The sequence below is a fragment of the Trichogramma pretiosum genome, unplaced genomic scaffold (genome assembly GCF_000599845.2).
Source record: "Trichogramma pretiosum strain Unisexual culture from Peru unplaced genomic scaffold, Tpre_2.0 scaffold43, whole genome shotgun sequence".
NCBI lineage: Eukaryota > Metazoa > Arthropoda > Insecta > Hymenoptera > Trichogrammatidae > Trichogramma > Trichogramma pretiosum.
The window spans coordinates 668000-692973 of NW_019640864.1; the positions used below are offsets into that span (position 1 = coordinate 668000).

The window sequence follows — 24974 nt, forward strand, 5'->3', positions numbered from 1 at the left end:
GAGTCTAAGCACATTCATTCGTTGCCGAATCGCAATGAACCTTCAAACTTTCTGGAACACACAATCTAAATTGTAATACCTGAATACATAATAAATATTATTTAATTGAGCGAAACGACGAGTATTGGATAGTTTTATCGAACTCATATAAGAACAAAGTGGGTTTAATGCCGTCAGAATTGTAGGTGCCCGAGGTACCATTATCAACTAGAATTAAATCGAAAATTCTATGCGAATATAAACTCTTATAATCGCGTTGAGTCATTAAAATTTGTCGCCGAACCATATAAGAACAAAATAACCGTTTCGAGAGAATTAAATTTAGGAATTCGTTACTACGTATCATAATGAAAAGTGCAAAGCAACTAATTTAAAAGTTTGAATTTTAAAATGCGTAAGATTACGCTTTTCTCATAAATTGATTAAAATACTAATGTTAACCTGATAAATATTTATATTGAATACGAAAAAATTATGTAATATGCTGGTGCTGTATGCAATTAAATATAACTACTATTTCTCATTCATTGTATTTTGTGTTATTTTTTGATATATTAGAAAGTGAGTAAGAAAAAGTGCCAAAAATGATAGTGCACACAGATAAAATAATCAAGATTTCACATATAGTTTAAGAGAAATCTACAAATTTTAAAATAAAACGAAGCTCCCATCGATAAAATACTATACACTTATTTTATTGAGACTACAGTTATCAACGTTCATTTTAATGATAATAATAATTTTATATTAATTATATCAATTTTATCTTTACTAAAAATATTTAAAAGAGCCGAGCGAAAAATCAAATATTCTGAAGGGTTAAATTTAGATATGAAAATCAATATAATAGAAAATTAAAAATAATTATAGGTAATAAGATAGAAAGAAAAAAAGATTTAGTTTTATAAAATTAAGGACGAGGAATGAATGAGTAAGGTTACATGAAAATGACATTGATGTTCTTCTTGTTTTCTAGTTCGTTTCAATAATTTCCTTTCGTTTTTTTTTCGTTGGCCGCACGACAATTAATATATTGAAAGCATAGTTGACAAAATTCACGCAGAAAAAATTTGACTGTATTCACCCCCGCGAAGTTCGTGAAAGTTTAGTAATGACGACTTTTGTGTTACGCGATTAAAAAGCAGAATTAAACAAATAAAATTGGAATCAGGATTTTTGAATGGATTAAAGTAAAATTTGTATGATTTATCATAAATATGCAACTGAAAATTAAAAGTAATTTTTTCCACAGATACGTGTCGACGATCAAATGAATATTAATTCTGGAACACCTAACACTCACAAGCAGACCTACAGATTAATCAAATCACGGATCAAACAACTTTTTTCTTGCGAAAAATTGCATCATCAGCAAATCATGGGGATTCACGTCAAGTGTCAAAGTTAAAGGCAACAATCGCCGTGGCAGCATGTCGCGTTTGCTCACATTGATTAATAGCCTTGAAATTTTGTGCAAATTGATAATCGACGTGAATCTTAGAGTGGGTTTCGTTCAACACATGGATAATCGAACACGTTGACCTAATCTAAACAGTATTAGAAAGTCTTGTTAGGTAATGAATATTTTCATTCATTACTATTGCTATATTGTTGCTGTTTAGGTTAAATTTTTTTTAATAACAAACAAACCATCAACTCAATAAAACTTTGGTAAATTTTCATACACTTCAAGGCACGGGAAAGTATAACAGTTATCGTTTCCAGAACTGACATTTAAGGAATTTGCATCTATACTGCGTGTCAACATGGATCTCTTATCGACAAAGCTTTTGGCTACAAGATAAACTTGAGCTTGAATTTTTGTTAATAATTTTTCTACTTGTTGCCATCGGCTCATTCCTTACCTGCATTCAGAATTTCAAACGAGCAACTCAAAAAATAATTGTAACCATTAACGAATGATTTATAGATACTGACATCATGTTGCAAACTAAACAACGAACATATCCTCTAAACACTTAAATTTGTATGTCAAATTAACTCGGAATTTATCGTCAAGTTGAAAATAAATTCATTTCTTTAATTCAACAGTTGCGACGAAGCATCGTTTAATTTGACATCAATTATCGTTTGAATACAAGCGATGAAATGTTATATGTAAATGGCTATGAGATCGAAACATCTCAGATGACGGTGAACATTAAAAGCATTAACAATTCGATTGGTATCCATGTTGTAACACGCTGGTTTGTTAACTTGGGCAAGCCAGCAGATCTGATCAAAGCAGACACTTTTTATATATATTTTTTTATGAATACATGTATGTTCATATATGCACAAGATATTCTGGGGTATTATTGATTTTTTCTCGTGTAGTATATATATTTCTATATGTATCATCATGTCTGAATAAAATCTGTATTTGTGTTTACCAAAAACATTGGATAAGTTATGCATATGAAACCGAATTGAGTATACTGAATATAATAAATGGAAAAAATCATATTTCTCGTAAAGCGTTGGCGATACAATAATAAAAGTTTTATAAATAAAATCCACAAAAGCTGAAGCTTCGACAACACGTTGGTAAAATAGGAAATGAAAATAGTTCGAGCATGAGGTAAAGGTCTATGATCAGTTCTGCTGTATACCCAAGTAAACATTGAACTAACAGTAGAGTAGGTTTTTAGTAATGTAGGATCAGTTATTATTAGAGAACTCTGTGAGGTTACTTGAGACTGAAACGACAAACTATTAATATATGCAACTCTGTCTAGTGTGTCAAAAAACCACAATTAATTCAATCATTAAAAAAAATTCTGTTTCAAATGCTCATCTATGATACGTATATTAATAATAAATAGTAATAGAAAACATTGATTTTGTCTTTGCTTTGAAATAACGAACGCTTAAATCCGCAAACATCATCATCAATGAGCAATAATCGAGTAAGTCGTTGGAGTCGAGGGCCGTTAATTTTTTTTTTTCAAGTAAATTTTCGGTAAATTCGAATTCTGGCCTCTCTCCCGTAGCAATTTTTTTTTACTGGTTCTAATTAAGTTCAATGTGTTTCTATTGAGTGTGTGTATAGTCAGGCAGGCACACCTTGCTGGTTCGGTCTGGTTCAGGCGGTGTAGCCCGACGCTCGTAGTGCCTCTCCGGCTGCTGATAAAGGGGAATCTGCAAAGCCAGTCGGAATACGTGTTCGCAAAACAAGACCCATGTAATGAACATGTACATCTTTTTTTTGTTGTTGTTTTACTTATAAGCTATACGTATTATAAATAGGCAGCAATATAGTTTAGTTTTATAACATTTATGGATTTAGATTTTGTTTTTAGTACCGATGTGAAGGCGATTTAGCGCGCGAATTGCCTAAACTGGTGCAACGAGGCGCGCGCGTGCATCTGACCGAGAAAACGGCGATTCGGTTTTTTTTCTTTTTTAATTGCGTCATGCAAAAGCAGCTCAATTGCATTGACAATGGCCTGAAGAAATAAAGATATGTAATCCGATATGTTCGCAATGATTTGTGTGCGTGAGGACGTTAAATAGCGCGAAATATTTTTCTTTTCTTGCTCACGTTTCTTTTTTATTGTACGACTGGCGGGAAAATTTTTTCTTTAATTTTATTGCATTTAAAATTTACAAACGTGCGTGCTTTAACGATGAAAATTAATCAGAAAATATAGAGACCCGTAATGCTCGAAGCTCATAAAAATGCTCGTAAAAAAGGCGGCAAGCAGCGGTTCTTCGTCTTATAGTAGCCCAATAACCGCAACTGTACCCGAGTCGGACGAAGCGAAGAAAACGAGATGGCCACGTGCCAGAAAAATCGACGAAAAAAGAAAGTGTGCAGCGCAATGGCAAAGAGCGTACGTAACCCCCTCGCGCGCGCGATGTAAAATGTTGCTAGTTAGTATAATTTTAAGATGACGAGCTTCGAAGAAACAAGTGGAGAATTAATCTAATTAATCTTTTCCAACTGAATTGTCAACCGCGAGCGAGCGAGCGAGCTCGTTTTAATTATTAGGTAGTAATTTTTAATTTTATAACCCGTCGTTTTAAGGATTACGTCCGTCTTATAAAGAAGCTACGCTGAATATCATGGGCTCAAATAATATAAAACGAATGAAAATTGCGACGAAATCGCGAACACAGTGTGCCGCGCTGCGCATGAAACATGTTATGCTAAAAGTAAGCTTTATTAACGTGCGACTTCCTCACGAGAGACAAGTCGTTTGAAGAATTTGCACGTATATTCACGTTTGCGAATAGTATAAGTATTAAGTAGGTTTTTAAATGGTTTAATCCTGGCGCATTATATTTTTCAAGTTTATTAGGTTTTATTGATGAGTTTTATTTTGATTTTGATTTGTAATAATAATTTTTCATGCTTAAACTTTGCTGCCAAATTGGTAATAAAATTTCAATGTCATTATCGTTCTTATGAAATAATAATTTTAGACTTTCAACGACATTGAGTACCTTTCGAATTTTCTTTTTTTTTTCTATTAAATTTTCAATTTGATCATGTAAAAAGGTCAATGCCATTGAAAGTCATACGTTATCAAGATCATCTTAACCTCTTCTCATGTCCTTATGAACATTCTCGCAATTTATTTAACATTTGTGCATAGTTTTGTGTGTATTTTTTATCTCAAGGGTATAAGTATACACAAAACTCAAAGTAAAAACCATAATTTGCAATAAAAATATATTCGCATATTATTAAAAAAAGTAGTGTCGAAACGAAAGAAAGTAATAAAAAAATTGTATCATTATCTCATATCGTATTATATGTAGTATTTATAAATAATCAAGTTGAATAAAAAAGAGTATGAACTGATACTTACATAGACCTCTTCCCATTGCGATACGTATCGCACCAGTCTCGATAATCGAAGTAACCTAACGAGTGACAGGAGTTTCGCTAGCCTAAGAATTCTCAGGGCACGACCAGCATGCAGAATCTGGAAAGACTCGCTGAAATCCTGGAACTAGATTTTTGCGTCATTAGCATCAGTATTGCAATATTATTTTTTCGATGCAACGATTGATACTATAGTCGCGAGACAGGTGTTGTTTTATTTTATTTTATTTTATTTTCGAAAATCAAGCTTATTCGCGTGGGAAATTTCGCGCCAAGTGATCCCTGGAAAACGTGTCTGTATACTTGTATACGATGGTGAAAGTAATTTCGTCGATGTCAAGGTCTTTCGCTCTTCCGAAAACCTCTTTTTATCGTGTGACTTCGCCCACACCGACGCCTCGGTTGAAATCTCAGAAGATTTTCTCGAGCTTGATAGAACATCGCGAAATACAAACTAATTATACCAAATAACAAAGGCTCTCCCCTCTCAATCGAAAGAGCAGACATATTCTTTGAACGAGAAGAGGGTAAAAGAAAAAAAAGATGAAGAAGAAAAGTAAGAAAGGCTGCTGCTGCTGCTGCACTTACTTGATTAAATATGAGGAATATATAGTCTAGTGGTATGGAGGAGATGAGGTCAAGAAAGAACCACGTCCTGAGGTAGTGTTTCGCGATTAACTTAGGATCCAGTATCACTTGTTCCGCGTTGTCCTGCTGCATTATACCTGCAAAATGAAGCAAAAAAATGTAACTTTGATATCGTGTAAATATTGACGAAACAGAGCGAAGGAGGAGGCGGGGTAAGGAGGGCTAAATGAATCGGTACACACTGCCATTTCCATTACGTCAGAAGCTCATTTCTTAAATGAACGCACGCGGCTGGTGGTGGTAGTGGCGGTGGTGCAGTGACGTTCAAATGAAATTGAAACCAATTAAGACAAAAGTTTCGCCCGCAAAAATATGACAGTTATACGATAACATCTGGAAAATTAAAAAAGCCGCTCTCTCCGGCGTGGCGCGCGATAAAGGGAGAGAAGAACGGACTCGTCCTCCCGTGGGAGGGCCGCCGACGTTTTCTTCTTTGCGGCCTGCAAAATTCCAGCCTGCACCACGCGCGCGCGTGGCTATGTAAGGAGCTCCCCAGGGCGTTGTTATATTTGCTATGCGCGTCGATCGTAAATTTCGACCCGAACCGCAGTTGCAAGGGATTATTTTTAGAACATCTGGCCACTCGCGCATTACATACGAGATCAATTTTAAATCGTTATAATAATCTATACTGCCGCTGCTGCTACAGATTCGAATGAACGGATAGAGGCCGCGTGCGAGGGTAGAAGAAGGCACGAGCGCATTCTTAACGTCACGGCATTTTCTTGGCGCTTGCTCGCGCGTCCTTTGTATCGCGAAGATCCTCGAGCTTTATAATCAGCTATGCATTGACCGCGTGGCGGGGGAGGCCGGGCGAGGCTCTTTACAAGAGTATAATATTCTCTCTAGCGCGCAAATACAATGTAGCGCAATTCACTGCAAGCCGCGATGCCACCGCCGCGTCAAAAGCGCGAAGAAAGAAGATATCCCGCAAGTACGTACAGTGGACGGGGTAATCGTCGCTAAAAGTATAGACGTCTTCAACACTTGTGTACGATATCTGGATCGGCAATTTGCGACGATTGTGCGGACGGGTATGTGGCGCGCTGCCGTATATATATATATATATATATATGTACATATCTGCCGAGGCGACAATGTAGCGTTATATACTTTGTACGACCCAATTCTCGGAAGTATATACAAGATTTGCGGAGAAGCGTGTAAGCGTACACTTTTTCACTCGGCAGTTTTTAAGAAGAATTAGAAATCAATTATTTCAGTGACTTCTCCAATTTTGACATTTTAGAAAAGGAGCTTTACGCGTATTAAACTACAAAATTTGATTTTGACGTTAGATTTTAAATAAGGTAAAAAAGAAGAGTAAAAAAATTTGAAATCAGCTATCTCGGCTCGTTAGTTGCAAAGTCTAATTAAACTTCTTTATGAAAGGGAGGGAGAAGGTAGACATCATATCCTTTTAAACGGGAAGATCATTTCGCGCGACGTCGCTCTAAAACTGCCACATTGAGACTTCAAGCGTGTCAGCTGCAACTGCGACGCTGCGCAAGAGACTCGAGAGGGGTGGAAAAGGATAAAATCGAGGCAAGTCTTGAGGAGAGTCTGCTATAATAAATGCACCGCAGAGCACGTTGCATAATGTCTTAAAGTATAATATAGGCTATACCGAGTATATAGCTATATTTCGTACTTACCGGTTCTAAAGTTGACAACAAGATCTATAAGGAATATCGTATCGGAAAGGCAGTTGAAGGCTATCCACCGTGTGCTTAAATCGTCATTGAAAAAACTAATAGCGACCGGTAGAATAATAAGGTTGGCCACCAGCAGAAGAAGCATACACAAGTCCCAATAAAACCTGCGAACAGAAAATCAATGGATCGTAAATTCATTAATTATTCGGTTAAATTATTGTCGAGTAATGATGACAGGCAATAAGCAGCGCATCTGTAAATACGCGCGCAGGAACATACACATAATTAAAACTTTTCCATTGGCACATTGGTCGAAAATACCTAATTACGAGTCATAAGACAGGCTCTTCGACGCAGTGAATATATTTCGCGTTTACGAGCCCCGGTGCTTTTGAATTTATCCAGTGAAGATCGTTAATTTATCGTCACGATCCGGGAGGACTTTTTATGTGCGAAGTAATTCGAGCTTTTGACTGTAATTTTAAAGGCTTGGGATTTTTTTTCGTTGGTTTCTTGGTGAATATCAGCTCTCGTGGATCGCAATTTAATGTACCTAATGTTTCGGTCAAGTATTACGGCAAAAAAAACGGGTAACAAACAAGGAAATTTCCATCCAATCCGTTTTTTTCCTTCTACTTTTTCTCTCCGTCGGTAAAGGATCTATTTGACTTTAATCAGAAACAAGACATCGGCCCACTTTTTCAGCTACTCTTAATAACGTCGTGTTTTTATCTTGTACCTTTTGCGCGCGGAGAGAGGTATAACAAACTCAATTTATCTTCCACCGCACTATATACATCGAGAAAAAATGTCATTGTTGCAACTTGAATCTTGAAACAATTTATGTCTAAAGCTATAACTAAGAAATCAAAGCCCATTAAAATGTTCAAAACCACGCTTTAAGTTATACTATTATTTTAACTTTGTGTTAGCGGATCCATCTAGTCGTGGAAGCTCAAAGTGGTATCATCACATTTAATTAGGCCGAAAACTGGTATAATTATATTTATTAAAAATAATTAAATTGTAATTTTTTTTACCACTTAATGTGATTAATACCTTTAAACTGATTAATTTTTTAACGTGTTTGTAAAAAAACTCGCCCAAAACAATCTAAATAATGGTACGGCAATTTAAAGTCAGTATTAATGTTGAGAATTTCTACTAGGAAACGCAGCTGTAATATCGTTGAAGGCATATTTATTAAATGTGGTTAATGTACTTTTTTTTGTTATTTGACATTAGATTCTGAAACGTCTATGCCATCTTGCGATAGAAATTGTGTCAAAACATTGCCGTTAATACGTTTTTTTATTGCATTACCACGAAATTCGAGATAAAGAACTTTTTTCTTTCGAGAGAAAACGTATACGTATTTGGCCGCGTGGGAAGCTGCATGCGACAGCGATAAGGTGACAACTTTATTGAAAAGCTGTCGCGCGGCTGCAAATTTTTCGCCGTCGCTGCACGATGTGCGAAGATACAATGTATAATATAAAGCCGCACGCGTACACAAGTTGACAACGAATGAGTTTGAAATTAAAGAAAATCATCGGCATTGTGGTATGAAAATAGAAAGGCTCTTGGGTATGATAGGAGAAGGATACATGTCAACGTGTACTCTGCGTCTCCTCCTGTCTTTCTCTCTTTTTCTCTGTCCATCGAGACCCTAAAGGTGCAAATGTGACAGATCGCGTGTCTAGCGTCTATATCACGAAACTTGCTCGCAGCACACACAACCTTGTATCGTGTGTATACGTGTGTCTGCCTCAACAAATGTATGCGCATAAGTTAAGGGCGCTCGTAATTGATTAAACAAACATTATATAGAAGCGCAGTTGATCGTTAAAGAACAATCATTCGTGCTTACACGCACGCAGCAGCTTTTTTCTCATCTCAATCGTTCGAAAATCGCACTCGCGAGGATAAAGAAACGATCCTAGCTATACCAGAGCTCGCTTATACGCTGCTATTTTACGAGCTACGTAGTGGTATCGAAATACTGCAGGCTATAGGGCGAGAGAAAAATACTGCCACGGCATATAAAGGGTTTATTTAATAGCCCGGGTTGTATTTCACTGAGCTATCGTTTGCAGCTCGCGTATGCAGTGCTGCTGCGAGTGTGCCTGCGCCTTCCTCCACTACGTTGTGCATCATGGTCTTGCGGTTAAGACGCGAAAACGTATATACCGTATATACAGTTGATAAATAGCGAGTTACACACAATTCATCAGAATATTATACAGCTCCGAACAAACACGTTTGCCACGCCACGCAGTTGTGGAGCTCGGAAAAAAAAATCGAATTTTTATTAGCAACGCCAAGATATTCGTCAAATGATTAATTGATCGATTTTGATCGGCCCATAAAACTTGTATCGCAATTTGATTTCAGAATAGAATCGATCACGCGGACGTGTTTTATTTTTAGCTCAAAATCGATACTAAAAAATTATAATTCCAAAGCTTGTCCGTCTCTCTCTCTCTCTCTCTCCCTTTCTCTCTAATCCCAAACATAACAACAGCGCAGCAACTGTGAATCAGGCTTATGCTTCGCGAGGCGAACGCGCATGCGACTTATACCCGTGTTCCATCGATATGCACCTATATATATATATACGGCACGTATTACAACTGTGGCGGAGTTGCTAAAACTTGGTTTAATACTCGCTATACGGCTGTTTATCAATTTTACATCGACGTTGCGTATTTGCAGCGCTGCTCGCGCGTTGATGTATAGTTGCCGCGTACGTGCAACTATACGGGTGATCCGCCAATTTCAGGGGATGTCTAGAGCGTCACATCTAAACACGAACACATTTCCAATCTATAGCTTATGTTACTCGAATTGCCTACATAGATAGCTCGAAAGCGTACGTACATAACTAAAACTTTTAACGCCGATAATCTCGCGCCATATATTTCCCTGTATCTCCATCTCTTTCTCGTTCTTTCGTGCGCGCGCCAAGTTGTGCGTGTATCCCGCGCTCTACGTACTACGATGCAACTCTACAACCTAATCCGCGAACTTGACCTCGCAAGGAACATGTGTGTGCGATGTGCACGCGGTCGTGTAGGCCACAGCCTCTATAGCCTCAAAGCATTAGGTTTCGAGCAGAGATGCTGCGGCTGCTTTTCCTGCAGCAACGTCCAAGTATATAATATATATACGTAACTTCAACAATTGCCATGACACATTGTGTGTGTGTGTGTATGCATACTTCGTGACCCGATGCATTATATATTTTCATTGCTCAATACGTACTCTCTCGCGCGCGCGCGCGCATATATTCGAAGGTAAATTTGTCCAAACAATAATGAAGTACATCGTGTACTCGTGCATAATATGTATTTGTATATATATACGTGCGTGTGCCTAGGTGGGTGTATACGTGGGCGTGAGTCGTCGTCGTGCACGCGGGCCGCACATAGGTGAGAGAGATGCATGTGCAACAGCAACTCGCCACTGTGCTTCGGCAGCGGCAGTGGCGGCGTCGGGTCACATGTTTTTGATGGACATGCATGCCACCGAAAATTAATAATTGACACGTTTGCTTGCATCGCCGCTGCCTGCTTGTCTGCCTTTTGCTGTAGCCGTTCCGTTCTTGGTGTTGTTGTTGTTATTACGATGTTTACATTGATACAACAGCTTTCGTGTGTGTATATGTAAAATATGTACTGCACGCGCGCATATATGCACTTTGAATATATAGATAAACACAGGCAGGTAGTCGCGTTCTTCGCCGAACGAATCGACGTAGAATCGAGTAAAATTTAACACGGAGTTACGCAAACATGTACGTACGCCGCTGCACAACGTCGATATTGACATTATTTTAAAAATGCTAATGCGGGGGCTTTGCTAGATATATATTCGTAGTTGTGAAATTTCGCTTATTCAGAAAACTGCAACATTTTCGACTTCAAAGTTAAATAAACATACCGCGAAATCGCTTTTGCAATTTTGAAAATTACGCAGAGAGCCGCGGCAGTTACCTTAATAATGAAAAATGATCAAGCCCGTCAGATTTATAGTAGCGAGCTTTTATGCTGTCAGCCTTGCAGCCACAGTAAACATAATATACACACTTGGCTTATTCATTACCACTGTATTGTACATAATGCAACTAAAACACGTCGACGAGAAGCTTTTCGGCGTTGAGAGCTTACCGGCACGCGCGAGGAAGGAATTCCCTCGATCAAAATTCATGAGTGTGTGTGTGTGTGTGTGTGCACCGACGAAAGGAAACCACATTGCAAAGAAATGAAGGTGGTAAAAGTTTGACGATTCTTTATACAACTCCGAACGGAAGAAAGATTTTTCACAATGGAAAAAGGCGCCGATTACCTAATAATGATCTCTGCATGTATTTATTGCCACGTTGACATTGACATTGTTGTAAGCCGAACGTAACGATATAATAGTAATTTTGATGAATCGTCCGCGCATGTATTTCAGGCATGTAGCTGCGAGCCATTGTTCTTGGAAAAAAATAAATAGACTTAATTTTTTATAAAACAAGGCGAGCTACATCATGATGTAAGCCAAAAAAAAAAGCTAAAAAAAAGGCAAGAAAGACAAAAAAACTGAAATGAAACCGCGACGGAACCCTAAATCCTCACTCGACATGATAGACCCGAAGAGGTGTGCGCGCGCTCGGAGACGAGGTCACGGTCGTGACTCTTGCCTTCTCCCGCGTATACATGCGCTATAAAAGCCCCAGCCCTTGTTTCTTTCGGGCACACGCACAAACTCACACGTACAAACACTCATACAAGCGGCTGTATACACCACCACAAGCACGAGTACAGACTCGTCGTTGTAGTTGTGTATGTATACGCCAGCCACAAGCGATTGTTAATTAGTCGCTTGGCTCTATACACCTGTGCGCGCGCGTGAGTCTCTCGAGGAAGTGGATACATTCACACGTACACACATTCACGCTGCCACAGTGCACACGTACGCGATGTGACAAAACACGTTTTTCTCAATGTATGTCAACTGTTAAGTCTGCTGCTGCCTCGACTTGCATGAGAAATATACTTGGGTATATTTTTAGCACTTTTTTTTAAACAATATCCTGGGGAATATTTTTGTTAACCACGATCGAGAAAGAAATGCAAAACAGATTAATGAAAACTGCGGGATGCAGCATGCGCGCGACGCGACGTCTGCGTTACGTACGAATTTATATACGCGATATTTTTTCAGCCACGTAGCCATTGTACGCGAATATTTGTGGAAAATTTATGGGTCATAATTAAATACTATCTACACGCGCGCGTCCAAGAGAGACAGGAATAAACCCGAAGATTTGAATATTCATTATGTGCACCAGGCGCACCGGCGAATGCGGACGTAATATTCCACGATCGTAAAAATCAATTCGTCTCGCAAAAGACTCTACACATGTACGTATAAATTTTCAATAATATATTCACACTCAGGACGATTGCAATCGCGCGCGCGGGTGGCAATCGTAAAATTTCGATTGTTCGCGCCGCGCCACGGCTTTTATCATCGAACTTTCTTAGTTCGCGGGCGACACATTTTAATCCGTCGCGCGCGGCGGCCCAGCGGCGGCATGTCGATGATGGCGACCTATAACAGCGATCTGCACATCGCACCAATAAAAAAAAGAACTGCTAAAAAGATATCTCTCCATTTGCGCGTCGAGTAATGGTTGGCAATTTTTTTTTTCAGCGAAAAGAAAGAAAAAATAATAAAAATCGACCCAGCCAGCCAGCAGCAGTAGCAGCAGACGCACAAAAGAAGAATGGAGAAATATTTCGGTCTGCAAAATCGCCGTTTTATTTTTTCGCAAAACGGCAGAGTCGGTAAAAATCCACGTTTAATCCCTGCACACATACACATGCACTTGTATACATAACGCTAGCGCTACGCTATACGCTATACGAAGAGGGCAAATGTAGGCCGTATGGCAAACAGACAAGTACTCCATAATTTCATTATTTTGCGGACACAGAGACATGTTGTCGAGCTTGCGTAATTCTTTTTTACTTTGTCCGTGAAAGTATGTATATAATGTGAGAAAATTATTTATAAGGTTCTTTTTTATGTAGCTCGTTAACTTTGTTGAAAAAAAAGAGGAGGAAGAAAACACCGGCCATTTATAATGAAATTTCATATAGACCAAACTTATCGGCCGTGTGTCATCAACACGCGCTGAACGACCAACTTTAATTAAAAAAAAAGTAAAATAGAAAAAAAGAAGCAACTTCGTTTACTCGGGACACGCGGCTCTTGAAGCGTAATCTTACAGATGTGCTCGACACGCGCACACACCCACACACACACACACATATACACTGCAGGACAAGTCGCAGTGAGGCACTCGCCCCAGCGTACTTATCTATGTATATTTTTTCGAGTGTCCACTCAAAACTGATGAGAATACCCTCGGAAAACAATGTTTTATTCATAGTTATATACAGTAGGAGTCACACGAGCGTGAAAATCTCGAATAATTGACGTTGGCAGCGGACGTTTATGCCGTCTTTATGCACAGGAACGGGACGCATATAAAGTCGCCTCGGCGTAAATTTTGTATAAAACGGTGTATGCCGAGCAACGTACGTCCTGCGGGGGATGTACAGATATTTATCAATAACATAGATCCGACTGCGAAGGTCCCACGGGTCGCGAGCTTTCGAAAACTTAGATTCCTGATGCCACCGCATGCTCTGCTCGCGACCGTAAAAAAAAGACTCCGTTCGATGTCAATGTCGCAATATCCTTAGCTAATTTTCACTCAAACGCATTCTTTCTCGATGCGCACTTACGCATCTCACGCGTCACTCATAACCGCGAAGCAATGAATGATGCCACTGTAAAGCAGCTTTTTTATTCTCTCCTCCGAGCTAGCTGCGCGTAATGAACGACGGACCGCCGAGCTGATATGCACTCTGCGCCTATGCCGCTTCCGCCAAGTGCAGTGCTAAGCGAGTCGACGACAACAACCAGGCATTAGAAGTTGGTTACCACACGTTCTCGTTCTCCATAAATATTTACGATTTATATACGCGTCGAGAACGAAAGAAACGTTAATTTGACAGCATAATCACGCTTTCAAGATTTCCAATAATGCGACTCATTTTTTTTCTTATTTTTTTTTATTTCCATTCATTCGTCGTCGCATTAGCTGCGTGTAGAGCTTATTGTATTAGTTATAACGGAGGCAATTACACGTGAACGTCGAATTACTTCCTCATTTTTGTTCGACATAATATAATAGTACTTCGAACTCTTGAAAAATTAAATTCGGGTATATTTACATTGCCTTAACCTTGGCAAATTGTTCAGGTACGTAGCCCTTCCCCTCAGACCAGTTAATTAAATTTTGAAAGCTCGTCATGGATATGTGTGCTCATGTGTATAATACGTACGCGAGTCTGTGTGTATGTACGAGCTAAGCGGCAAGGTCGGATCGATGAAAGAGCCACGAGCCACGAAAATTACGAAAAATGTACCTTTTTTTTATTATCCGCTGGTGAGGGATTCGACATGTGACCTACCCAGTTAATTACACGTTCATTTTTGAGTATGTGTACACGAATTAAGTTACGACTTTGGAAAGCTTCAATAAATAACGCGAGAGTAAAAAGTATACGTGTTAATATTTTGCGAAAAGTCGCAAATCGAAGATATCCTCTCTACGTATAGTATACATTATTCTTTGATCGCTATAATCCAGTAAAAACCTGCTCTTTTGCACACACACGGTGCGGTATACAGCAGGCGGCGGCGGCGACGCGTATATATTCATTGAGAGCAAATTACAACCATCAAGCGAGTCATTTGACGATTTTAAGCATCTGCTTCCTACGGCTATATACCGCGATATGTCTCTCTATCTGTATCACATGTATTATGCAATGGCGTATATAGAGCCTCCGACTGTACAACAATTTTCGTATAGTTTGATTGCCAAGGATAAGTGCGCGGATAATACGAAATAATTCAGTAACTTGCTCGGGCTCTATTCATTTTCCTGAATTATCCATATAGAGCGATCGCGCGGCCTTTAACGACGAAAAGTATACCTATAATTTCTGCCACGCGTAGGGTACACAAACACCCGATTCGCGAGAGTGTGTTTATTAGGGTTAAAACGAGTGGTGTCCAATACCATGGCCAAATTTCATGAATTAGTGAGATACGTAAAGTACTCGATATACGATCAACGCCCTTCTCAGGGAGTGACTCGCTCGTCGCTATTATTATTATTATTATTATTTTCCTTTTTTCATTGAAAGCTCGACGATCATCGACATTTTATCTATCGTTGAAATACAATAAAAAAAAAGAAAAAAAAGAAAAAAAAGAAACTACTAAAATTATCGAATCAAACGGCGAAAAGCAGACAAAAACGTACTTCATACAAAATTGGCGGCGCTTGAATGTCGAGCGGGTTATGATAGATGCTGTTTCTCTCTATCGCGGAACTCTCTTATAAATGGACGATCATCGGATTAGCCGCGGTTTTATACTCGTTTCCAGCAGTTATGACACGGCGCTTTTACAGGTCACAGCTTGATTAAATTTTTTTTTTCATATATTGATCGCATTTGACTAATTTTATTTCAATAAAATTAAAAGAGCTCAATTCAAATAAATATAAATAAAGTGAAGATTTTAATAGTACACAAGTGCAGCGATTACAATATTGTCCTTATAATATAGTTATTACCGCAAGCGCATCGTAAATGAAGGTCTGCGCGCACAATAGGCGTGCTCTGTAATACGTAATATTAAGTCTCAATGCAGCAGATGCACGCACACTCTATACCTATAATACGCGGTGGCACAGGAACAGTGACAGCGCTGCAAACTCCGCTTAATTCAATTAGACGGCTTTAATCGAATTCGCCTCAATTTCCCAAAAGCCAAGGAATTTTAAAAGCTCCGAGTATGCACGCGCGCGTGTGTATGACTATAGCTAAGATATACGAATTTACGTTTCGCATTATCGGCGCAGGGAATGAGGAAAAAAAAGTTTACTCGTATCTCTAACTTATCCGGCGTTTGAACAACCGATAGAGGCTTATCGGACCGAGAAAGAAAAAGAGTGGAGCTTTAAATCCTCTTTAAGCACGCCGAACCATACGGGCCTGTGTTCGAGAATTTTTCAAGCCGATAAAATCATTTCGTAAAAAAAAGTTGGCGATTTCGAAAATGTGATTCGAAATTTAGATGAGAAAATTACGCGCAGTGTATTATATACAGTCGAGTCTGGTGGCGCACGGTGTCAACAGCCCGAGAGAGCCATGCAGATCACGCGCAGCAGCGCAAGCCTCGCATGCGCTCGTCGAACTTTCGAAATCTGGAGCGAGCAACCGACGTACGCTTTTAGCTTTCCACGACCTCTGCTGCGCCTGCTTCTGCGTGTGTCATTCGCGCAAGTGTGCATGCACATGCACGTGTATGTGTAGGATTGTGCCACGCATGAAATGCTAAACTTGGATTTATATATACCTATTTAACCATTGCGCGTGAGCGGGTACCGGAGGGAGGGCGGAACTACTATTTACCGATCATCGGGTACGCCGCGCGTATTCGCAAGCGCGCGCGTTTATTATCAAAAGCTGCGCGCAGTCAATTTCTCGATCGATGAGCGAGGTTTTATATAATACCTGCATATATTATGAGGAAAAAATCTGTAGCAATATTTTTTCAATAGAAATTGCCGGATTACTGTTGAAAATTGAGCGTATAATGCAAATGGGATTCCTTTTTTTTTCATGAAAATCCGACATCGATCCGCAGTCTCTGGTATTACAAATTTCATTTTTAATCTACGCACGCTTTTGTCATCGAACAATTCCGCGCGCGCGCGTGAGTGCGAGGGAAAAAGATAAAGTCAAAAATGTCGAACGCCACCGCACTGAATTAATCTGTCGAGCGCCAGCCGGCGGGATTCTCAATTTTTTTTCAATTGGTAATCGGAATCTTCGTTTGCTTTTTATTTGTTTCTCTCTCTCTCTCTCTCTCTCTCTCTCTCTCTCTCTCTGGGTCGCACATTGTGCAAAGCTTTCGACTAATATCCGATAGAAATTGAGAGAAAGAAAAAATAGTAAAACAAAGAAGCAGAGACAGACAATCGAATTATTTTCGGAAATCGTAATTTCTGCGAGTTCGATAAACTTTGATGCTACAGCAAGCGCCGATGCACGTATATAGTTAATCGAGCTTAAAACATACCCGCACGCATATATAGTAATTCGCCCTCGTGCGGCATTCGCGCTATGCGTGCGTGCTCGCCAAACCTCGGCTCTTGTGGCGCGTGTGCAAATATATACGCACGTGCGCACACTCGAATACTTATTTCTCGATCGATTAAAATGAAAAAGCGATCGCGCTCGCGAGCTTGTTGTTAATAACTTTTCTAGACTCGACCTTGCAGCTTTGCAAATACGTACACGAACCAGACGAGTGCAAAAATGCACGTGCCGTGTTCGGGAATTATTGCTCATCGAAGAGTTTTATATAAATATGAATTCATTAACGCCGCGCGCTTCGCGTCTGTCTATATTTCTCCTCTTTGTGCTGCTGCAGCCGAGGTGCAAGGTTATATAGTCGATAGTCGAAAGTCAATTTCGCTTGTGTACACGGATTTTTTCGTCTGTACCATCATTCGATTTATCTGCAGCGAACTCCCTGTGTAAGTAGGTTGATTGCATACGATCAGGAAAAAAAACGAGTAGAAGGGGAAAAAAATACGCAAAATGTTTTCCAACCTACGCGCATGCACCCACACTCGTAACCTGGAATGGAAACTTCTTAGATTAAAAAGCGAGAATCGTAAAATCCGAACCGGAGATAGAGCATTGGGCTGAAGACATCATTAGAGGCAAGAAGAGTATAATTAGCCAAGATCCACCAAGAGTAGAAGCGCACACACACGATGTCGGATAAAGTGGAGGATAATGCATAGACGCGCTATTGTGCAAACACTTGAATTTGTGTGTACGCGCATTATAGGAGATGCTGAGCAGGTTGCGCTAAGCTCTTATCACCATTATACGAACGCGTTCCAAAGACTCGAGCTCACGAGTTGTTCGTGCGGCGAGTAAAATCCTCTGGATAATTTCATATGGCTCCGATTTGTTTACCGCGCATCGAGTTTGCCGTCTTGTCGTTATAATTAAGAGAGATTTTTTTGTTTGTTCCAGTGCATGTCTTACCTGAAACTGGAGCACGGATGTATGACCCAATGACCGGCAGCTTTCTGTCTGATTCTTTCTTTCATGAGGGCCTTTTTGCTGCCGAACAGTTTCATGGCCAGCTTGTTGTCCGTCGGCTGGAACAAGGCCTGCAGTTGGTTCTTGATGAAGCTCTGCTTGACCTCCTGCCCAGGCAAGCCCGGCCCGAGCTCCTCCTTCGGCGTCCCGTACAGGGAGACATCGTCCACCCCGAAGTGAACTTTGCCGCTCCCCTTGTAATTCATGTCGTTGCCTGTCAAGAGAAAAAAGTAACAAAGCCTCATCAGTCTATATTAGAAACAGTCCAAGATTTTTTGCTTAAGGAGTAGGCGCGACCTTGACGCGTACGAGTCGAAGATCGAAAATGTGCGCGATGAGAAAGAGGAAAAAAGAAGAAAATTCATTCAAACACTTGTCGCCTCGCGACCAGTAACGGTCGCGTATTATAAAAGGAAACAAAAAAATTGCCGGAGAAGCGCACAGGTGTGCTCGTATATCAGTCGGTGTGCGTGAGTTAGTGAGACAAAAAAAAAAAAAAGAAAAAAAAAGAAACAAAGAGAAATTCGCAGGCAGTAAGTCACCCGGATATAGCCAGCAGCCAGCGTACGTATTCCAACGAGCGCGCGCCCATAGAAACCTGCAGAAAGTAGGGCGTGCAGGACACGTCGACGCGCTCTGGGTAGCCTAGCATGAACCCGGTGTTGCTCTCTGTGTGTATATGCCTATAACCTGCGATGGCCTCATGCACATAGTTTGCTTACCCGCTTTCGATTCAGCCTGCTGCAGCAGGCCTCTGTGCAGCGTGTATACGCTATATAACGCATAAGCTCGCGCTCGAGTTTTGTTGAAAAAAAAAAAAAAAAAAAAAAAATGAAAAAAAAGACAGGCCGATAGAATCATTAGCCTTTGATCTCGTGCAGCTGGAAAACATTGATTTTTTTCTAAGGAAAATGTTGCCGACGTAAATAGTACTTGGTACGATGCATTACGTATAGGCGCAACTTTGCCGACGTACTGCTGCAGGCCTACATGATGAACGAGCCCGCGCTTTATTTATCCGTCAGTGCTGCAATGTGCTTATATTACGTACGCGCGGTGTTTTCAGGCAGTCGGGCAGGCAGCAACAGCAGCATGGCCCGAGCATAAATCTCACACGCCCCCACGCGCGGCCGGGCGGGGGAGCATATTTAAATATTCTTATTAAAATTAAAAGTTTGCCGAGGAAAATTCGACCGGCCGCGCGACGTCGGCAAGGACAATGAATAGTATTTAAGAGGCGCTGCTGTTCGTATTTACTAGGATCATTAATAACGATGAACAGTGAAAAAAAAAGTTTTACAGTGAAATTCGAACCGTCTGCACGCGCGAGCATCATTTTTCACAAAACAATTTTTTTCGCCGTCCGCCCTCACTGCTCGCGCGTGTAACAATCCCTCTCTAACGGCATTTCGATCGTTTGCGTCGAGTTGGAAAGACGAGAATGGGGAAAAAATCGAATCAATCAAATGGCCGCGTCGAGAAATGACATTTTCACGCCAGGCCGCGCAGGTATATTACATGCAAAGTCAAAAGCTCGACTGTGTCCGGCCTCCAAATCGGCTATAATTTCATTCGCTACGCGTGAGCACATAATACGAGCGCGCGCACAGTGGCGAATCAGCTTCCAGCGGTGCGAAAGTATATACGCGTATGAGCTGCACAACGTGACACGTGGTAGCTCCTGCTGCAGTATCGAGCCTCGCGCTTGTCTTTGTGCGTGCTTGTGCACAAGCTATTATTTTTACCCGAAGCTGCGCAGATTGGTCGCAATTTGGCGCGCAGCACCGGCTGCCAATTTGCCCATAAAGCGCGTCTTTGTTATCGCGTGTCCGTTTTAGCAGAGAAGCTCAAAAATACCGTGATGATAATAATAATAATTCACCTGCGTCGCCGAGAAAGTCAGTAATGAGGAGGGTCTCGTCGTCTAAGGCCGTGACAAGACTGTCTGTGCAGGTGTTGGTGTTCTCGATGCTGATCTTGATGCTGTCATCCTTGCACAGTCTCGGATGATTGTTGTTGACACCACTGGCGGAGTAGTAATAGCCGTTCGACAGATGGTGATGATGGTGATGGGGCGTGCGGATGGACTCGCTGCTGCTGGTGCGCAATGCCGCCCCGTTGCCGACCCCGCTGATGCGGCCGTTCACGAGCCTGAGGCTCGGTGCTCGGTGCCTGCCACCACCGCCGCCGCCACCGACGCCGACGCCGCCCGCGCCACCGCCACAGCTGCTGCTGACCACCGATCCTCCTCGTCCTCCCCCTCCTCCTCCGACTCCGCCACCTTCGCCCTCCCTGTAAGCAATAACAAATAGCAACACCTTAATAATCGGCAATTTATTTCGCGAATTGTATGAATCGTACATCATGATTGACGCCTATAGTATGAATGATGCGACAGCCTGCTTTTCCGAGCTTACCAGAAAGCGGAGCTAACTTGGCCAAGAATGCAGAGATCTCTATTTTTAGAATGCGAGCAATAACAAACGTATGAGCTTTATAGATAAATTCTTTCTTTTCTCGATATATTATTATTGCCTTAGCCGAAACGATCGAGAAAATAAACCGAATCTCTTCGCTCTCTTTCTGAGAGTGCCCTCGCTCGCTGCGATCGCTGCTGCTGCTCCCGCGTGTTGTTATCGTTGATCCAACTGGAAAAATCACCACCTGATCCCTCGATGGCGCACACGTGCAATAGCAAAACATATAGAAGACAATGGCATCGAAGCATACCTAAAAGTAGCTTTATTCAAATGCGCACGCGGTATTTACGTTAATCGACAGCTATGAGCTTTTGGATAAAGCAGATGTAAAATCGTGTTCCATAACATCGCAGACATCGACAGGTGGCTTTGGATTTGTCAATGTGCTGCAACGCGCGCGACTGCTTATGCGCACGAGCACTGCTCGCAATAAAGGCGCGTGCCTCGTTTGTTTTGTTTTTTTCATTTTTCCACGAAAGAGAGGCGAGAGAAAAATCGATCGATTTTCCATTGTTTAAAAAAAAAAAAAAGAAAAAAAAACAGCAGCCAAGTGCGCAGTTATCGGAAAGCTCGAACTTATGCTACGCGTGCATACGCGCTTGTACGCGAAACATAAGAATCCTTGCATTTCTTTCTCGGGAAGCCTTTTGACACTTGAGCAGAAAAAAGACAGAACGTGCTCGCTCGCCAGCTCGCTCTCGCGTACATACACGCACAAGTACGTACTCGCACACAGGTGAGATGCATAACGAACGACTAGATTCTCTCTCGCCGTGCTAACTTTTGTTTTCAACCCCCCCTTGAATGTACGTGGACCACCTGTTGCGTTACGTATAAAGTGTATACACCCACACACGCGTACACCTCTAGGAGAGACACACGCTTTGGCAGAGGTACGAGCCCGTTTACATATAGCAGACACTTAATTGTATGCGTGCCAGCTTTTACGCTCACGGGGTGTGCGTGTATGTATTCGCGTGTGCATAAAACGTCCCCGGAAGGAAGAAAGAATGGAAAACATCCAAGGACGCGGAGAGCATGGAGCTTGCATAGCTTATGCTGTTGCGTGCGAAAATTTCCTACGCCACCACCTTTTACTTTGCATCGAGTTTGTATAGAGCAATTTATCCGCATTATGAAAAACGCAAGACAGATAGAAGTGGAAAAAAAGTACTTTTAGTTCAATGTAAACGTTATATCGTTATAATATAGAGTGAAGATTTTGTGAGCTGCGCGCGAAGGCCAAGGTCCGCAGGAAGAAAATATGTATATGACGGATCGGAGATATGTCTATCTGCATCTTGACCTTGATAGATCCTGCTTTTCTCCTTTAGAAAAAATACTAATAATCAAGAGAAGCTGATTTGTTCGCGTTTCAATTGTTGCAGCTTAAGAAGAAGATATAATTAATAAACAAAAAACTAGTTGTAAATTATAGATTATTATTATAAATATATTAAAAAGCTCCTGCGAGCACGTTACGTGGGTCAAGCGTATTCTTTTTGTATATATGAGAAATCACGAATAGATCGGGTCGGAAAATATTATCCGACGAAAAAAAAACGTCTAGAGGAATGAAACGTTTCCGGCGGGAGATACGATCTCTCTCTTGCTAGAAGCGAGAGCGCGACCAAGCGTGTGCATGTGTGTGCTTATGTACGTGTGCACAGAGGGAGAGAGAGAGAGCACACTGCTAATTCGTCTTGCGGTTGAGCGACCGAGCGACTGGAAAATTGCTCGGCACCACACGTGGTTGCATTTCGAATTTGCTGGGGCTCTCTGTTGCTGCTCGCGCGCGCGTGCGAGAGAGGATTTCGCTTGTAAACGCGCCTATTAAGCTTTTCTGCGACGCGCTATTATGTGCGCGCTCACGTATTATCCTGAATAAAATCATAATTACTGGCTACTTTATCGAACCTAATTGTTAGGCCTTGACGGCTGGAGCTCGATACATATAATACAAATGTATATAAATATAAAATATATCGCAATCAGTCAGTTCGGAAAAGTCGAGAGCGAGAGATTTCTCGATACCGAAAACAGGAAAAAGCCGCGCGCGTGCTTCAAAGCTTTTATTTAATTGAAACAACCCCCGCGCGAACTACGTCTCTCTCACTCAGTGTCAAGGTCTGAATTTTCGATGTTTTTCTTTTTCTTCGTATATAATACAGAGTGCATGTGTACGTCTAAGAGACTTTGTTTTGTCGCACGCCCGCCGCGAAGAGAGCTAGAAAGAGATTCGAGCTCGAGAATTTAAGGTGACGATAAGTGCGTTATGTCAACCTTGAAGTGAAATAAAAGCACTCGAGCGCGCTCGCGAGGACTGGACTTTGGTCTGGAGAGGATTTGGAGATGTATTCCGCAGTGTAAAGTGAAAGACACTCGTCAAAGCTGACACAATTTTGTGGATCTCGTGTGTAGCACACACGCCTACATACATACATAGATACATATCAGTGCCACGATTAAAGTTCAAAAAACTTTTGGCGACGCATCAAAGCGCGCGTGCGCGCGCGTGTTAGGCAAAAAGATACGAAACACAAAAAAGAAGAAGATAGAAAGTGGTGCCACAGTCGAAGGTATACGCTGCGATGCGTTTAAAAATGTTTCTCGAAATGAGGCAAACGAAGAGACGCTCATTTGTGTCGCGTTTGTGCTTTACGTGCGTATTTCGAGCGCGCGCGTGTGAATACGCACGAGCTGAAAAACATTCTCTTTAGTTTTTCGTGACTCGACTTCTATGGAGCAACAGCAACACAGGTGACACATTTCATTTAGAAAAACAAGTCCTAGAAATTCCCCCTGAAAGTGGATATCGTAAAATAATAATACGGGCAAAATAAATAAACGGACGACGAAACAGGTAGAATATGAATAATAATCGTCTATCAATTGGTCGCGAACAAGCTAATATAACATACGGCTCTCTGCTCGGTATGGCAAAACAATGCACCGTGACATAATCGTCACTGATACTCCGCCGCTGTATAACGTCAAACGGGATATAGACGCGGCGGCAGCAGACAAAAAAAAAGAGAGAGATAGAGAGAAGGACTCATGCAACATCAATTTCGAAAGCCGCTGCGAGCTTATAATAATAGGAGAAAAAACACACGGTACCTGTCGCAGCTCTGCGCGCGCGTGCGTGTTCCGATGTGCCGCGAGAAAAAAAAATAAAGCACGCGCTTGGACAAAGATTCTAATGGAATTCGAGCGTAAAAAATAAAAAAAATGCATCAGGATTTGAGAACGCGTTGAGAAATAATAACAATCGTTGCGTCATGCCCGGTGTATGAGGCTATTTTGTTTTGAGAAATTGTCGTACATGCCTATACGATTTTGTATGACGTATCGATGTGTTTATAGGCTAGAGCTCGAGTCGAATATCCTTCGGACACTCCGCTCCGAAGCTTTACAAAATTGTGCTCTATGTAGCATCGAAGCGTAAAAAAATATTTTTCTTTTTTTTAATCGCGTAGTAATGGTTTACCGACAAATTCATCTAGGGTTACCAAAAGTATTTCTTTTTTTTCATCTCGTCCACGAAGATTTTTCAGTAAATTTATCAGTGTTTTTACAGAAGCCCGTTGCATGAATATTCAATATATTGACTATATGGAAAAAAAGACAAACGATTTTTTCGATTGGCTTACTGAAACAATGTAGCTTTAAAGCTGTTGCGGCTATCTTTCTCTCTCTCTTTCTCTCTCTCTATAGAACGGTGTAATTTAGCCGCGCTAACACGATTTATATCAGCTTAATCGGGGTAAATTTCACATCACTCATTGCATTTGAAGTGTTAAAAAAAAAAATCTTGATAAGCATCTCGTCGTCGCTCCACATAAGTATCTAGCGAATAAAGATGCGTTTCGCACGCAAGCCACACACACACACACACACACACACACACACACACACACATACACACATACACACACTCTTGTACTCGTATATACATGCGATACACGCACGATGGTCGCACACGCCTGAGCAACTGCACGTAATGTCTATCAAGCATTTCCTTCGGCTTGGATATAGCAGCCGAGCGCGTATAAGGAACGACGTCTGGAATATCAATCGTACGTTTGTATGTATA

At 41.1% G+C, this 24974-nt stretch overlaps 1 protein-coding gene across 10 annotated transcripts in view; it reads right to left on the reverse strand.

The window, feature by feature from the left end:
- Nucleotides 1–24974, reverse strand: part of LOC106649634 (potassium/sodium hyperpolarization-activated cyclic nucleotide-gated channel 3) — a 94860-nt gene that overhangs the window by 13049 nt on the left and 56837 nt on the right. For 5 of the 10 annotated variants that reach the window (XM_023457613.1, XM_023457609.1, XM_023457610.1 and 2 more), the window contains exons 3-8: nt 20281–20690; nt 18342–18612; nt 7138–7301; nt 5423–5559; nt 4818–4961; nt 3067–3141 (exon numbers count right to left, since the gene is read on the reverse strand). In XM_023457613.1, the coding sequence (XP_023313381.1) occupies nt 3067–3141; nt 4818–4961; nt 5423–5559; nt 7138–7301; nt 18342–18612; nt 20281–20690 (1201 nt within the window). Of the gene's footprint in view, nt 1–3066; nt 3142–4817; nt 4962–5422; nt 5560–7137; nt 7302–18341; nt 18613–20280; nt 20691–20759; nt 20780–24974 lie in introns of those variants that run through there. The other 5 variants (XM_023457611.1, XM_014367119.2, XM_014367118.2 and 2 more) reach the window with 2 other exon arrangements.